The 18,060-nt window shown below is 35.8% G+C and overlaps 1 protein-coding gene across 2 annotated transcripts in view; it reads left to right on the forward strand.

Annotated features, from left to right (window-relative positions):
• COL21A1 (collagen type XXI alpha 1 chain) overlaps positions 1–17,661 on the forward strand; it is a 242,758-nt gene extending 225,097 nt beyond the window's left edge. For both annotated transcript variants that reach the window (XM_072832540.1, XM_072832539.1), the window contains 10 exons: positions 2,545–2,598; positions 4,634–4,705; positions 6,592–6,627; positions 9,426–9,470; positions 12,424–12,456; positions 13,028–13,174; positions 13,264–13,318; positions 13,808–14,008; positions 14,767–14,844; positions 16,377–17,661. In XM_072832540.1, coding sequence (XP_072688641.1) covers positions 2,545–2,598; positions 4,634–4,705; positions 6,592–6,627; positions 9,426–9,470; positions 12,424–12,456; positions 13,028–13,174; positions 13,264–13,318; positions 13,808–14,008; positions 14,767–14,844; positions 16,377–16,564 — 909 coding nt within the window. In that variant the 3' untranslated portion in view covers positions 16,565–17,661. The remainder of the gene's footprint in view (positions 1–2,544; positions 2,599–4,633; positions 4,706–6,591; positions 6,628–9,425; positions 9,471–12,423; positions 12,457–13,027; positions 13,175–13,263; positions 13,319–13,807; positions 14,009–14,766; positions 14,845–16,376) is intronic.
• Positions 17,662–18,060: the final 399 nt, after the last annotated feature.

Consider the following 18,060-nt stretch of genomic DNA (forward strand, 5'->3'; position numbering starts at 1 on the left):
ATAGCCTTTTACCAGTTTCTAGGTTGTCTTCTTGATATTTATATTTAGTAGAATGTTTATGGAATTTTTATTGTAAAATGATTTGTGCATTTTATTAGGCATTCTCTCCTTCAGGACCGTGTGTAGGGTAGTATATTATCTTTACTTTTCATCTTTATAAAAAATGTCAGGCACACCTGACAAATATGTTTAGGATGTCAGGTTTATTCTCAAAATAGAACTGAAATTGAATACCATGGTTTGACCATTTTCTAGGTATATGGAATCCTGTGCTAAGAGAGCTTTTTTTTCCCCTTGGTTTATTAAAGGGTCAAGTCAAGTACATTTGGCTAGACTCAGACTATTCTCAACTATTCAGTGAGTAGAACGTAGGACAGCCTTCCAAAAGGAAATGATGGAATTGCTTTTTGGAAGAATTAAACCTTTAACTAGACATTGTCCCGGGGAATAGACCCTGGCATATAAAACAAGATGAGTAGATGAGCTAATCTAGTCTACTTTTAATTTTAAAACTATTTAGAGAATACAATAGGATAAAATATCATAGGACCCCAATGATCAGGGGAAAGTAGCTGCCCTTTCACCAGTGGTGGACCCTCATGAATCCTTGGAGTATTGTGTGTCCTAGCAGTAGTGTGCACAGAATTGGTATAAAAACCTTGCCAAGTGAAGATTATCCATAATTTCTCAAAGTCATTTTCTAAGAAGATACAGAGTAGTTATATACTCTTCAGTAACTGGGGTACAGTGGACTCCCCAGGGTGTTCTGGATGCTCTAATTCTTAAGAATTCAGCCTAGGATTTCATCAGCTTATTTTTATCAGCCACTTCACATTGTTAACACACACTGAGCTGGATAACAATTAAATCTGCTGGAATTTCAATAAAAGATTTTAGAACAATACTCTATGGCATCCACCACTTGAGTAGATTCTGCTGATAAGGCTGGGAAAGCAGGTGGCTCTTTCCAGGATCAGTTTGTTTATTTTTATATGAATTACTATAAAGTCTTTTCTCTCTCATCTTGTACTTATGCAATTATTTTGTTAAAAAGAGATTCAGAGTCTTAAAATTATACCTCTTAAATGTAATCTTTTCAGTGAGATACTTCAGCTATTTTTCGTGTAGTATGTTAGCTCAGGTGTTCCGCAAATAGCAAGATGGTAAATATTTTAGTCTTTCAGGGCCTTATAGCTTCTGTTACAGCTACTCAGCTCTGCTATTGTACTGCAAAAGCAGCCATGGCTTACTATGTGTTCTGGCAAACCTTGATTTACAAAACCATGCACTGGGCTGGATTTAGCGTATGGACCATAGTTGACTTACCTCTGTGTTAGTTTATTTCTGTTTGTTTTGTCAACTAACATGTTTGTAGACTATGCCTTCAGTGTCAATTAGTATGAATTTTAGAGTGGCACAAAAAAAGCTGTATTAAATGGGGCAAGGATGAGGCTGAAACTCTGTGGTAGAAATTTAGAAAACTCATTTGGTTTATAATATCTTATTTTTTAAAAGCCATTAAACCATACTATATTCTAGTTTTGAATATTATTATCTAAATGACATTAGGATATGCTAACAATCAAACCCTGTAACTTGCAGCAAGTCTTGTCACCTCTGTGAATTTCCACATAATCACTTGTTTAGGTAGAAATGTTCTATGGCTAAATTAATGCTGTTGTGTGTTGTTTAGGTAGAAATGTTCTATGGCTTAATTAATGTATTTAATTAAGTCAAATATTGTGTTTATATGTTTCTCAACCTGAGGAACCTGGGAAAATTTTCAAAAGCTGAAAATGAAGTTGGTTACCTTTACTTATTAGTATACTGTTTGGCTTTTGCTTTTGCCAGACATTGACAAGGTAGAGATTTTAGCTTTCAAAGTATTTTTGAAAACCAGCACTATCTTTGACAGTCTCTCCTTCTTAACCAGCAGACATGTTCTCTCTCTATATATATATATCCAGCCTCTTTTTTAATACTTTTATATTCACTGCCTTGTCAAGTTGGTCTTGCCTTCTGAGCTTCTGTTAGAAAGGACTACACTCAAATCCTGAAAAAGAGCACAAAGCAAATGTTTTCTGGTTCATATTTTTTCAAAAAAGCCACTGTACAGTTGAAGCTAATATTCTGTCAGTTGCATACTGAAAGGTGAGTCATCCTGAGAAATTGAAACAGGGAAAAGATGAAGATTCTCAATGTATAGGATGTTATTAAAATACATGGCTCTGGCTTCTGGAGTATGGAGATCCAGCTAATTAGCACTGGTCACTAAGGATTTGACTCTTGTCCACTACTTGGAGCTGCTAGCTTTAAAACATGCTTTTAGAAGCTTTATAAATATGGGGACTCATTCCTTGCCTAAAAGAAATTTTCTTAATAAGTAGGCTTAAAAAAAATAAGTAGGCTTAACATAGTCTATGTTTCAAACAGTTAGAGAATTGAAAATGTAAAAATTATTTTAAGTATATTCCCTTAAGTGTCTATATCAGGTATATTGTGACTACATTTTAAAAAAATTCAAATGGTTTGATGCATTGACAGGGAAATAAAGGTGAACCTGGACTTCAAGGGATGCCTGGGGCTTCTGGACTAAAGGTAATTATCATTTGATGCTTTTGGAAATATATTCAAAGAATTATAAATCCCCTTCATTATTTGATGAGATTACCATTTTGTATCCCTTAAGAAAAGTTACACTATATGAAGGATTATCTTTATTACAGAATTAACAAATGTGAAAGAAAATGGCCAATGTGAAGTTTCATTTGTCTTTTGGATACTTTGTCATGGTTTGGGTAATAAAGACATAAAATACCCTTTGGCTTCATTTTTCTAGAAACGGTAAAGGCCATATACTAATGTGAACTTCCTCTTTGGTCCAGAGAATATTACTTTCATCTACAACTGAAAGAAAGTGTGTCTGGCTCCCACAAGTGGTGCTATTCCTTTGTTTGCTGATTGATGGGACTTTAGAGTGGGGACTCACCTCGCTTTATACCAGTTTCCTCCAAACCAAAGGGTTAATGTTTATTTCAATAGGATTTTCAATTCTCTTCAAGCCTTAAACAATCTACAGTAATATTCAGCAGCTCAGGAATGGGCATAGTAAGTAAAGACGGCAAAACTGTTTCTACAAAAGAGAGAGTAGGCTTTGTCAATGTGATAGAATTATTGGTAAATCTATTGGTAAAACTCAAACCAAAAAACCATGAAGCCAGTACAGGATCCATCCCATATCTTACAGATATTACCTAAATGTCACTGATGCATCATCATTCTAACTTTCAGAAAATTTCCTTATGTAAGACTTTTAAGAAATCTTTATTTCATAAAGGAAATAATCCCTATGAGATGATGAAGAATGGAGGAATTAAGTTGTGGAACATTATCTACACTAGAAACAGCTCAAGAATTTACTTCTAAGAAAATAATATTACACATGTATGAATTAAAAAAAGAAGTATATATACAATTTAGCTACAAAGATGTTCACATCAATATTTATGAAAATAAAAATTGTGAAAACTAATGTTTAATGATTAGCATTTTATTAAACAAATATGGTAAATCAATACAGTAAGTACTATTTTATAATTTAAAATTACGTTTTAGGGATCCCTGGGTGGCGTGGTGGTTTAGCGCCTGCCTTTGGGCCCAGGGCACGGTCCTGGAGACCCGGAATCGAGTCCCACGTCGGGCTCCCGGTGCATGGAGCCTGCTTCTCCCTCTGCCTGTGTCTCTGCCTCTCTCTTTCTCTCTGTGAGACTATCATAAAAAAAAAAAAATAAGAATTAAAATTACGTTTTATTTTATTTTATTTTATTTTTTTAATAATAAATTTATTTTTTATTGGTATTCAATTTGCCAACATACAGAATAACACCCAGTGCTCATCCCGTCAAGTGCTCCCCTCAGTGCCCGTCACCCATTCACCCCCACCCCCCACCCCTCCTCCCTTCCACCACCCCTAGTTCGTTTCCCAGAGTTAGGAGTCCTTATGTTCGTCTCCCTTTCTGATATTTCCTACCCATTTCTCTCCAAAAAAAAAAATAATAAAAATAAATAAAATTACGTTTTAAAAACAGTGGCAGGGACGCCTGGGTGGCTCAGTGGTTGAGCATCTGCCTTTGGTTCACAGCGTGATCCTGGGATCAAGTCCCACATTGGGCTCCCTGCAGGAAGCCTGCTTCTCCCTCTCCCTGTGTTTCTGTCTCTCCCTGTGTCTCTTATGAATAAATAAGTCTTTAAAAAAAAAAACAACTTGGGATCCCTGGGTGGCGCAGCGGTTTGGCGCCTGCCTTTGGCTCGGGGCACGATCCTGGAGGCCTGGGATCGAATCCCACGTCGGGCTCCCTGCATGGAGCCTGCTTCTCCCTCTGCCTGTGTATCTGCCTCTCTGTCTCTCTCTGTGTAACTATCATGAATAAATAAATAAAATCTTTAAAAAAAAAATAATTAAAAAAAAACAACTTTTCATTCTTTACTATGTCTGTAGTAATAACTCTAAATGTAGTAAATAAATCTAAATTGTAACCATCAATTATACATTTGAGATATATGTAGAGATAAAAACAATAGGGTTTTTCATAAGCAGTAGGTCTGCAATCTTTATGTAATTTCTGTTACCTAGGGAGAACAAGGAGCAGTAGGTCCCCCAGGAGAACCAGGATACCTGGGTTTACCTGGAATTCAAGGAAAAAAGGTATGTGTTATTTAGGAGATATAATTAACTTTAATCACCTTTTAACATAGAAGTCTTCCTTTTGTGATCATACTTTTAATGATAAGCTGACCTTTATATTTGGTATACGTATGATATAATCCACCCTATGACCATAGCTGGGGCATCTTTCATGTCTCTACAAAGGTGTTGTCTCTTAGATGAAGGCTTTGGATGCAGCGCATAGGTCAGAAAATGTAAACATATCCGTAAGTAATATCCTATAAATTTAGGTGGTTTTGCAGTCTGTCCGGGTGAGTCAAGAATTTTATAGGACAAGTATTCCATGTCAGGGGCTCTTACCAAAATGTGAATATTACTCTTACCAAAACTGGGGCAAAGTCTACAAAGATAAAAATCACAGCCCTAGGGATCCCTGGGTGGCGCAGCGGTTTAGCGCCTGCCTTTGGCCCAGGGCGCGATCCTGGAGACCCGGGATCGAATCCCACGTCGGGCTCCCGGTGCATGGAGCCTGCTTCTCCCTCTGCCTGTGTCTCTGCCTCTCTCTCTCTCTCTCTCTCTCTGTGACTATCATAAATAAATAAAAATGTTAAAAAAAAATTACAGCCCTAATGTTTGACCATGAAGTTCCTATTTATGAATGATTACACTACATAGAATTTCACTTAAAATTAATTCAAGGAGTTTAAACTACAAATCATGTATGCTGATAGAAAATGTTTTGGTGAGATAAGAGAGCAACACTTTAGATTCATAGTCTCTCTCTCTCTTTCTCCTCAAGTAAAGGAACCCTGAAGCTATATCTGTATACATAATATTTGGGAGTTTTAAGTCACCACTGACTGCCCATTTGTCAAAAAGTCAATGCCACTGCGAATGTAGATGTTTCAGGCTTAAAGTAAATATATTGGCTTTTATTTTGGAAAGGATACAAACTTATGTCTTCATCTTTATATCCCTTCCTGTTTTAGTTTTTCTCCATTTCATTTTTTCTGTTTTTCATGTATTATATACTTGGCCCCTAGGTTATTAGAACCAGTATGATCCTTGACTTTTTTGTTCCACTGAGCAGCTGGCAATACTTGCGGAGACAGGGATGACCCTCCTGACAGTGATTAAATGTTAGAAACTTAGTGAATATTAAGTAAACCTACTATGAATATATGTTTAGAGAAATTTCTTGTTCAAAACTTATGTTTTAAAAGATTGCCTATATTTTGTTTGCTATAAACACAAAACTCTCTAGAAAGCATGGTAAGGTAGAAGAGAAATTTGGAAACAGTGCCCAAGTACATCTTAGGGCAAGTGTTTATCTTTCTTGATATGTGGATTCATTACATTCCTATTCATGTCCTTGTAAGAACATGGACAATGAACTAACTGGTCTCAAATGCCTCCTCTAGCTGAAAAATCCTAGGAGTGTTTCTATTCTGGAATATGGATTTTCCCCCCAAAATTCATTTTTGAAGCCTATGTTTTCTAAAATACCATTTCAGCATTATGTGTTACTTCATTGTGTCCTATAATGTGTGGCTATGACTGGCCTAATGAAGATTTTCATTTGATTTCATAAAACAACAATTGTCAAAATGAATTGTCTTATGTTTGTTTAACCTCAGATGGTGATCAACATAGAAAAGTTGTCTTATACCTGGTAAAATAGAAATTGTAGTAAATTTTCCTTCCAAATGTAAGAGCACAAGCCAGTGTTTATTTAGAGCATCATTTTGACATAATGGGGTTTTACTCTCTTCCCAAATATTGTTTTGGAATCAGCTTCTGCATGTAAGGCACTTTCAGAATTTGTGTGAAGCCATATATTTTTCTTTCCTGTGGAAAAAATATGTTTACTTGAAAGGATGCTGAAAATCCTAGATTATGATAGACATTAAACTGCCTTTTTTCAGGGGGACAAAGGAAGTCAAGGTGAAAAAGGCATTCAGGTATGTTGCTGACTTTATTTTTGCTTGGCAATAAAAGCAGGACTTTGTTTTTTTAGTTCTTATGTAGCTTTTCCAGCTCCTTCCTGTTTCACCATCAGCATCTAAGCATTCAGTCCCAGCTTTCTGCTTGTATTCTAAACTTGTCAACATCAGATTTCATTTTACGATTCATCTCCACTTCACTGTTGAAGAAAACTTGGGAGCCAAATGATTCAACGGAACAGATACAGATTTTATTCCATATTTCTAATATCTTTATTTACAGAAAGTATGTATGTTTCCAGAAATGATTTGAAATGGCTTATGGCACAAATAAATTAGTTCAAACTAACAGATGGAAGGAGAATCATATGAAAAAATTAAATCAGGCTGGGGAGATCTAGTGATTTAGAAGGATGTTTTATTTGGGTGTCTCTAGAATTTCTGGAGGCATAAAGGGAAATTACAAATTAAAGTAATAGTAGAGTTAGAATCTACTAAGGTCACATTCTCAACAATTGTTATTCAACTGTTGATTCAGTATCTTTAACTGGAGATATTCAAGTACTATGATTTCTTTAAGTTACTTTTGAAATTAGGAGTTAGGTGAATTTTAAGGAAGTGTCTGTGAGCTCTAGACACACATTCCAATTTTCCCTGTTGGTACTGAGTTTGGATGTCTCACAAGCACATGACTATGTCCAAAACAGAACCTGTCACCTTTCCCCATAAAACATCTCTTACTCTGTATTTTGTCTTGGTAATTGGAAGCACTAGGTAATGGTCTGAAGGAAGAAATCTTGAAAGTTATCTTAAAACTCAGACTCCTCTCTCTTCACCTGCAGTTTCACATCTAAATCTACTTGGAACTCAGCCCCTTCTCCCCATCCACACTGTCCTAATCCTTTCTTGTCATGGGTCTTAGATGACTGCTGTCATCTAAGTAAGATGTCCTCCTCACTGGACCCCTGGAGTGCAGTTGCCTTCCTTCCTCCCGTGCTCCGACCAGCATGTGTAACTAAGCTACACATCCACTGCTCAAGAATCCTTCTGTGGTGCCTCACACATTTCAGGATAAAGTCTGTCCCATAGGGTGCTACCTCCTTGACTAATAACTCTTTTTGGCCTCTTAGGGTTGAGTTGTTTCCCCTACCCTGTAGAAAGCCCCTTCTGTCAGATGGCCCTTCTGTGTTCCAGGAGTATCCAACCCACGTGTTTAAGTATGCCTTTTTATCATTCTTGAAATATTGGCTTATCTTTCCCATCACAGTAAGCATCTTGAAGGTAATAGTATCTTTGTTTTGGTGTCCCTGTGGGCCAGCAAATTGGTGTCATTCGATAAATATTGGGAATTCACTTAAGTAAATAAATGAATAAATCATGATTCAAGAGTGTTTTAAATTGAAATCACTAGATCATTGATGGATATTATCTTGGTACTTGTTTTCCTAGAAATTGCTGATTATCTTGTCTAACATAAGGATGATGTAGTACTTTCTGGGCTAGGACCCTGCATTGTATATAATGGATATCCATGTATTTATTACATGCACAAATGTGTTTATGTTTCTATTAATTTTCCTCTTTTCTTATTTGTCCTGATTTAAAGACCTTTATTTAAAATGTTTTTTACATACTTTTTCTGTTGAAGTATGACTGACATTTAACAGTATATAGTTGACCCTTGAACAATGTGGGTTTGAATCCCCATTTCCACTTATATGCAGGTTTTTTTCAATAAATACAGTACAGTATCGTAAATGTATTTCTTTTATGATTTTTCTTAACATTTGCTTTTCTCTAACTTAATTATAAGAATATAGAATATAATACATATACAAAATATGTGTTAATTGGATTCTATTGTTAGGGTTCTCATCAATTGTGGACTATTAGTAGTTAAATCTAGGGAGAGTCAAAAGTTATACACAAATTTTTAACTTTGAGGGAGGTTGGTGTCCTCAACCTCTGCATTGTTCAAGGGTCAGTTATATTGCAGATGTACAACATAATGATTCAAAATGTGGATACACTGTGAAACATCATCACAGTAGTCGAGTTACCATCTATTGGCATACAGAATTAGAAATTTTTTTTCTTTTGATGAGAATTCTTAAGAATTACTCTTTTAGCAACTTTCAAATATACAATTTGGTGGTATTAACTGTAGTAACCATGCTGTACACCCATCCCCGGGACAGCTTTGTTTTATAACAGGAAGTTTGTGTCTTTTCACCCTCTTCACCTATTTCACCTCCCCCCTTCCTTCTGGCAATCATTATTCTGTTCTCTGTATCTATGAGGTTGGGTGATTTGGTTTGGTTTGGTGGTTTTATTTTGTTAGATTTGACATATAAGTGAAATCATACTATATTTGTCTTTCTCTGTCTGACTTATTTCACTTAGCATTATGCCCTCAAGTTTCATCCATGTTGTCACAAATGGCAAGATTCCATTTTTTAAAATGTATGAGTAGTAGTCCACTCTTGTAGTGTATTTTTAATTTTTAAAAATTATTTTAAAGATGTCTTCTTGTCTTTGCATGTGTATAGTCAACACTGAATATAATTATGTCATAGAAATTAATCAAATGTCCACAGCCATTGGATTTTTAAATTATTTTCATGTTGTTAATGTTAGGTTTGACTCTTTTTCCTTCCTCTGAGAGACTAACCTCTGTCTCTTACATCATCTTACATATTTGCATCACTGCTTTTGTGACCTTTCTTCTTGACTACAGTTTAATACATAGTTGTGTCTTATATGTTATTGCATTGTATGTGTGCAAGCTAATAAATAATTTTTATTACATTTTAAAGGGCCAAAAGGGAGAAAATGGAAGACAGGGAATTCCAGGGCAACAGGTATTTTTGTTTTCTCTGATAGACAATGAAATGACATCACATAACTGGATGGTGTTGGGAGAGGGTTACTTGCAAATGGAAACAATGGATACTGCCATACAGTGGTAGTATCTCCATATAGCTACTGTTCAGTCTTGATTTTCTTTCTTGCAATGTGAGTAGTTGAAGCCTATAAGTAGTGGAGAAATGTACTTGTTTCCTGCTTGTGTGCTCAGAGAGATAATTTACTACACTAGAGATGTATTAAAATGCTATCTTGAGGGACTGTGTTATAGAATAGATACATAGTAAGATTGTCTTGCTTCTTCCCTGACTAAACTCTCCTCATTAAGTAGAGCTTCAGGGAGATTGCCATATGGCCTGCAAGTTCAGTCAGTGCAATTTAAATTGCACCAAAAGACACATAAAAGTGATTTGTACTTCATGTTGCTTGTGTGCTGCCGAACTGCCAGTAGTTTAGTTCAGATCCAACTTGGGCCACACTTGGAAGGGAAAACTGCACATATGAGTCCCCTCATGGGATAGACCTCTTTCAAATGTGACATTACAGAAAGATTCACTAATTAATCTGGTTCTGGAGATAGGAGGATAAAACTGAGTAATGTCTTCAAAGACAGGGGTCTCTGTGTCCCTCACCTGGAGAAATTTGAGAAACCATGGGGGAGAGGTCTGAAAGCATATGGTCACAAGGTTGTCTGCAATATAGGATGGAAGGTGAGTGCTAATAATCAGAAGAGTTGAGAATTGAGAAACTAACAAGAGCAAAAATAACTAAGAGGAGAAATGGAGAATGGACTAAGTTTGCCTGCATGCAACTATGTTCAATAAAATGTGTCTTTTAATTTTAGTGCTCCTCCACTTGACTCAGATCCTCTTGATGACACAACCATCTACGTCCCCATTCCCCTCATTGGCAATGCAGGCTGATCCCCTTGGTTGCCCTAAATTAATCACACAATATGTATAAACAGCTGTTCTCAAAAGAGAATCTTCACCTCTTCTTCCATTCAACCTCTGTAATCTAGGCCTTTCACCAAAAATTCTTAAAATAACTGTCTGAAAAGAAGGCTATTTCCTGTGGAGTCTGAGCTCACAACTTAGCTAGGTCCCTGGCTTTCAGAAGACACTCTCTCCACCTTTTCCTTAACATGTTTTTTTTTTTTTTCTCTCACTTTTCAAGAAAAATAGCGGTCTGATCCCTCGGCAGGAATCTAGTTCCCCTGAAAGCTTCTGCCCTAAATTTGTTGGATGGTGCATTTCTCACCACCAGGAACTCTGAGCCCTGCTGGAGTACCTGGGAGTCAGAGCAACTATTGCTTTTCAGCAAGTGAATAGTTGGCCCAGGCTCTTTAAATAATCAGTACTAGTTACCTGTCCTCCTACCAAGTGCTGCCAGTGTGTGCTTTCTTGGCCTCTGTTTTGTTTTTCGCTCATGAAATCATCCTAGTGAATTCTCAGATGACTCTAATTCATTTCTAGTCCTGAGAACTCATCTCTTCTGTCTTTTCTCTTACATGAGCTCCAGTTCTAAGGTTACATCTGGTAGGGAAAACCCCTGTGTTTTTTTTCAGAAACCTCGATATTTAAAGAATAGTCTTGCAGGGTTTTACTCACTATTTTTATATGAAAACTTAGTGGGGTTTTTTTGCTTTCATTTTATTATATTTTTACTTTTTAAAGATTTTATTTATTTACTCATGAGAGACAGAGAGAGAGAGGCAGAGACACAGGCAGAGGGAGAAGCAAGCTCCATGCTGGGAACCCCACGTGGGACTCGACCCCAGGTCTCCAGGATCACTCCCTGGGCTGAAGGTGGTGCTAAACCGCTGAGCCACCTGGGCTGCCCTTGCTCTCATTTTAATTTGAGAATCTGCCTCTGTCTGTTGCCAGACCTAATTTGTCTTCTCTTTGGTCTCATCAGGGTAAACATGTTCAAGGAACCTAGAGATGCAGCAAATTAAATATTCAAACTCAAAATTCATTGTGTGAAATGTTACACACTAAATTTTATATTGAATTGTAGAACACCAATTTTTAATTATAAAGTTGAATAATGAAATCCTATCTGTGAATGTGCAAGCTCTACCCTTGTCCCTCAACTGATATTGGGTAACTTTATAGCCTGAGTGAATGAATTTCAAAAATGGGAATTTTTAATGCCTTTCCTGAAATTTTAATTTCTTCCTTATCTCTGTAATTTGTCATTGAATATGAATGAATGAATATGTGAGAGATGAGTAGGAAATAATTTAATAGAGCCATCCAGATGCATTCAGTGCTTGTAACAGTGAGCGAGTTTCCTGTGTGGGCCCATCAGTGTCTATATTACTTGGGAAGAATTCCAGAGCATATCTCACACTGCTTTTCTAACCTCTGAATTATCAGCAATGAGTGGTTTAGGCATAGGACACATAGGTATTTTCTTCCCTATTAATCACTTTTGATGGCATCTTTTGCTTTAACTCATCTTTTATAAGTAGTACTCAAGAATGAAACAGTTATGTAAATGAACATTTTTATATTATCCAGTTAGCATATTGCTTTGTCATTAGTTTCCTTTAAAAAGGCAAAAACAGTATCACATGTAATTCTCTCACTAATTCTGTCAGTACTTTTCAGGGATCCCTGGGTGGCGCAGCGGTTTGGCGCCTGCCTTTGGCCCAGGGCACGATCCTGGAGACCCGGGATCGAATCCCACGTCGGGCTCCCAGTGCATGGAGCCAGCTTCTCCCTCTGCCTATGTCTCTGCCTCTCTCTCTCTGTGTGACTATCATGAATAAATAAATAAAATCTTTTTTTTTTAAATAAATAAAATCTTAAAAAAAAATTCTATCAGTACTTTTCAAATTGAAAACTAAAGTTTGATAAAATGTCAGGTAAAAGGTGCATGCCATGTTTCTAGTACTGTACCTCGCACATTGATTGTAGTTTTTTTTTCTATTAATTTTCTAAGGGAATTCAAGGCCATCATGGTATGAAAGGAGAGGTATGTTTCTTTGTGTCTTATGCTCTATTTCAGTCCTTATTGCTTGCATTTTCAATACTGTATAAATCTAGCTATTGACATCACAAACAGAAAATGCCTTTCAAGTTCATTTCTTAGTGATTTTCTTAATATGTAGATTCATTCAATTAGTTATGAAATGTTACATATCTGTGAATATTAATGGTTCTTCTTCTAGATTAGGAGCTAAGTTTTTTCCTCTTTGTCCTGCATATATTTCATCAGAGAATATCGTGTTTCTGTATTTGTCTCTCTAGAATTTAAGCTCTTTGGGAACAGGCTTGTGTCACATTAAATGTATTGCCTACACAATACACTCAATAAATAGAGGATATTTGTGGAGTTGGGTGGATGGGTGAATAAATGACAGTTTAATATGATGTGAAATTTCCCTTCTGATCAATAGTAGCCTTTCGCAGCTGTTCCCTGGATAATGTACATTATATATATACATGTATATATTCATATGCTCATATCCTTAAGGAATTTTGCAATGCAATTATACCTTCTGAAATATTTAAATAGAACTTTTAAAGATTTATTCTGATTTTAGAGAGGTGAGAAGGGGGAGCCTGGTGTCAGAGGTGCCACTGGACCAAAAGGAGAGTCTGGGGTGGACGGCCTAATGGGGCCTGTGGGCCCCCAGGGGCAGCCTGGGGAAGCAGGTCCGCAGGGACCTCCAGGACTAGATGGGAAGCCCGTACGTATTCTGCTTCTTTCTCAGTTCTTATGTTTTCATTGCTTTTTACTTAGTATGTACATGTTATAACCCCTAATAATTTGATGCAGGGGAGAGAATTTTCGGAACAGTTTATTCGACAAGTTTGCACCGATGTATTAAGAGGTAAGTCTCAAACAGATTTTATAACTTTTTAAAATTACTAAAATCATACAGATTCTTGGTAGAAATAATAAAAGATATAATTAAGAACATAAAGGACATTTATAATCTGTTTTTTCTCTAGATGGGTAGTTTATGAAGATGGAAATGATATGTCTCTTTTATAATCTTTTCAATAAAACAATTTATCGTTATTTCACCATGGAATTAAATTTTCTTCTCTGACATAATTCTGGTCATTAAATTCATAAATATGGATGTCTATAATTTGCCAATTTCTTTTTGGGGGGTGCTTTCACTCTCCCTCCCATTTTAAGCAATTGCTACAATAAAATGATTACACAGAACAATGAGTATTTCCAGAGTTAAATTCCTAGAAGTGAAATTATTGGTCAACAGATAAGCCTCTGTAAATTGTGAAAAATGATTAGAAATGTTAGTAATGCCCATTCACCATTTAAACGTAAGGGGTGGGACTTATTTGTTTTTAAGCTCAGCTACCAGTCTTACTTCAGAGTGGAAGAATTCAAAGTTGTGATCATTGCCAGTCCCAACATGGTTCCCCTGGTATACCTGGGCCACCTGGTCCCATAGGCCCAGAAGGTCCAAGAGGATTTCCTGGTTTACCAGGAAGAGATGGTGTTCCTGGATTAGTTGGTGCTCCTGGACGTCCAGGTGCCAGAGGATTAAAAGGTACTTAACTTCATATACATAAGCAAATGAACAAGAAAGGGTAGTTTTTTGTACCTACACTCTAAACTGATTTAATTAGGCAAGAGCTCATCTTTGTTTTTATGATGACAAAAAAAGCTTTTGTCTTCCAAAGTCTTTAAACTTTGTCAACTAGTTAAAAAGCAATTGTTTTATTTTCTTAAAGCAATATTCTAAAGTAGAGAAAGGTTAAAGTTTGAAGCTTGTGAAATTATAAGTTAGAAATTTTGACTATGCACTTGGAGATTTTGCCTGAGTCTTTAATAAGAAGGTCTTTAAATAGAAAGTCCAAACACTATTTCCTTTATTTTGACTTTAGTAACTTGTGTTGTGTTATCGGAAAGATTTTTTCTCTTACAGGAAAAATCATGTTTTGCAACCAAACTTCCTAATAGCCCACAACTTACTTCTCTTAGAATGTTTATGTGAAATGTCAGTTGATAATTCTTTCCTTTTTATTTACTATTATGTGAGCAGTTTAGATGTTCAAAGTAATAAACAGAAAGGGCTAATAATCCCAAACCATTTTCCTTTTTAATATTAGATCTTGTTACATATTTCCAGATCACTGATAATTTTGGTAATCTTTGCTTCAAAAATTATAATAATAAATGGCAAGCTATTTTTAAAAGATTTATTTTTTCTTTCAATGTATGTATTAACAGCTTTGAAAGAAACAATCTAGGAGGAAGTGATTTTATAGGAAAAGTAAGCTTACTCTCATCTTTGACACTCTGTAGGCCTACCAGGAAGAAATGGGGCAAAGGGAAGCCAAGGGTTTGGGTACCCCGGAGAACAGGGTCCCCCTGGTCCCCCAGGTAAGACTTGCTATATGCTTGTAAATGTTGCTGCACATTTGGCTTTAAGAAAATCATCACAAATCTATGTCAAGAAATTTGAAATCAAGACATTTGTTTACTTTTTTGAATGAGTTGCATTCAACACATTAAGCTCTAACTCCTAGAATTTTCTTCCTCTATCATATTCATGAATCACTCAAGATTTTCTCTTGTTTATCATTTAGATGCTTTAGAAGACTACTCTGTAGACTAGTTATTGAATGGTTTTAGTGACCCATGCTTATCTAGCGTGTATCACTGTTCAGTCTTATGATTCTCAAGGAAGCAGAATAACTGTAATGGTAGACTCTTAAGTCACCCCCTGCTAGCTGTATTATTTAACTTGGTTATGCCAGCATTTCTGTTATGAAATGGTGATGAGATATTACCTGGATCATGACATTATTAGAAAATGATATGAGTTAATACATAGTGCTTTTGGAACAGTGAATAAATAACAATCATGTTTTTAATAAATGTGTACTATTATTATTTTATTTATTATTTATTTATTTTAAATATTTTATTTGAGGGAGAGAGAGAAAGAGCATGTGAGAGGGAGAGAAAGCATGAGGGGAGGGGGGCAAAGGGACAAGCAGACTTCCCACTAAGCAGGAAGCCCCATTTTGGCTCTCTCCCAGGACCCTGAGATCATGACCTGAGCCGAAGTGAAACACTCAACTGACTGAGCCACTCAGGCACTCCCTGTTATTATTTTAGATGTTATTACCTCATGAAGCTTTTGGGTAGATCAAAGAATTCAACAGTTTTTATGTAAAATACTTGAGACAATATCTACAGTTGTAGTTAAGTGTTAAATAAATGTTTCTGAGTAGTAGTAACCGGAATAATTAGTAGTAGAAAGTTCCTCAGACTGCTCTGCTCCATTTCAAAACCTGAATATTTTGTTATTTTGTTTAATCAACTTTAAAAGACCAGTATCCTAAGTTAACTGTCCTTCCTTTGAGCATACTAATTGAACTAATTAGACTAATTAGTCAATGGTTCACAAATTAGTGCTATAACACCTGTGTGTATATATTAATCACAATTATATCATGGTAATGACTATATATTTAAATGTGGAAACTTTAAAAATGTGTATAATAAAAATAGTCATCTTACTGTAAATATGGCACAACAGTGATGTTAATTGAGTTTTAGCTTACTGATCTATTCACTTGCTAATTTATAAAAATATTGGCAGAAGATATGCTGGAAATTTAGGCAATACCAATTAAAATATTAGGATGCTAGCTCAGTGTCTTCATCAGCATGGTGATTGCTGTATTGATATAGCTTAGCCCAGCTTTATGAAAATTATGGATTATTTTTGCATAGTTTTTTTCCAAGTGGAAGGTATATAGAATTAGCAAGAGATTCTCTCCTCTTTTCACATTTGTGCAAATATGTTAAAAAAATTTTTTTTCAGTTTAAGTTTCTTACAGAATCAGCTATATCAAAAAAAAACCAAACTCCTCTGTTCATATATTGCTCATGTCCCATTTTAGGTCCAGAGGGCCCTCCTGGAATAAGCAAAGAAGGTCCTCCAGGAGATCCAGGTCTCCCAGGCAAAGATGGAGATCATGGAAAACCCGGAATCCAAGGGCAACCAGGACCCCCTGGCATCTGTGATCCCTCACTATGTTTTAGTGTAATTGTTGGAAGAGATCCATTTAGAAAAGGACCAAACTATTAGTGTCTGATGCCTCATTCAGCAATCTAGGCATGGTGCTTTTCTTTTATGGTCTTTTGCATCTCAGGAAGATAACAACAGTAATCCCTTGAAAAGAAACTAAAGTACCTCGGTGTTTTTATTATTATTTTTTTCTTAAGGAAAAATATATAAAAGTTCACATATACTGATTTTAAAGGCTCTGCAGTAATTCAGAGCCTTTAGATTAGTAGCATTAACTAAATCTCAAGGGTTTCTTCTAAGTCCATTTATTTTAATCAAAGTTGAATATAAAAAAAACCCCACCATTGCCTGTTAGCCAGTCAATTCCAGTCACTGTGAAATATTTCACATTCAGCCTCCATGCAGCAGAGTATTTGAGTTCAATTTCATGTCTTTGTGAATTTTATGTTTCATATCTCATAGCACATGCTTGTACATTAGCCAAAACATGTGTCTGGTGTTGTTGGAAATAACATCAGGGTTGATACTCAGCTGGGACAGGCAGTGTTGTCATACCAGTCATTTACTCCATTGTCTGCTTATTGGGTAGGGACAGTGGACTGCTGGTCGTTCAGTGTTTTGAATATCACCTCTGAATGAGATGAATGTGTTTCTTAAAGTACATTAGCAAATTCTCAAATTCGGTTAATGATTATGCTAAGAAAGTATTGATTACATTGGGAGTGGTCATAATTGTGTAACATTAAAAACATGTTAGAAGAAAGTTTCATTGTACCCCATCAATATGTTCAAAGGAAATGCAGGTTCAGGAATACTAAAAAGACTCCATTCTTCACATTAGCTTTGTAATTGGAATGTTTGTTGTATGCCTTCATTTTCCATTTCACTTATTATATGTGTATGTTCCTATTATGTTAACTTTTATTGTAGCAAAGCTTATGGGAATAAATGCTCTAGTTGAAAGGAAAGGTAACTCCACAGATCCTAGTATGTCTTGATATTTTTAGCACTTTAGATACTTTAAAATATTATGAACAGTCTTTGTGTACTGTACTTACTGCTTTTGTAAGGAACATATTTGAGATATTTCATCCTAATCATGCTCTAAATTTTGTTACATGCTTGTTATTCAAAGTTCAATAAAGTTTTGTACAACAGGCTTGTTTGCAGTGGTTTCTTTTTTATACATAATATTAACTGTTGAGTACTATATCCACAACACATGGTCATTTATAAAATGGGTATACTTTATTAAATTATTTACCCTATTCTTTAAAAACATGTCCATCTGAAATAAAAACTTAGAAATTCCAGTAGTATGCTACTCACATAGATAGGTGCAGCACCTGCTTCCTGGCCCAGGAGTGGCTATTGATCAATTTCTAGCTTAACTGATATGTCATTCTACAACTTTGATGTGGACCCTAGAGGGGACTGAAGTCATTCAGTAGCAGAGCAGAGTCAGCCCAATGCTTGTTTTTTATTGTTTTTGCTTTTTTTAATTGAAGTGTAGTTGGCACACAGTGTTATATTAGTTTCAGGTGTACAGCATAGTG

This window comes from Canis lupus, chromosome 7 (assembly GCF_048164855.1).
Source record: "Canis lupus baileyi chromosome 7, mCanLup2.hap1, whole genome shotgun sequence".
Lineage (NCBI taxonomy): Eukaryota > Metazoa > Chordata > Mammalia > Carnivora > Canidae > Canis > Canis lupus.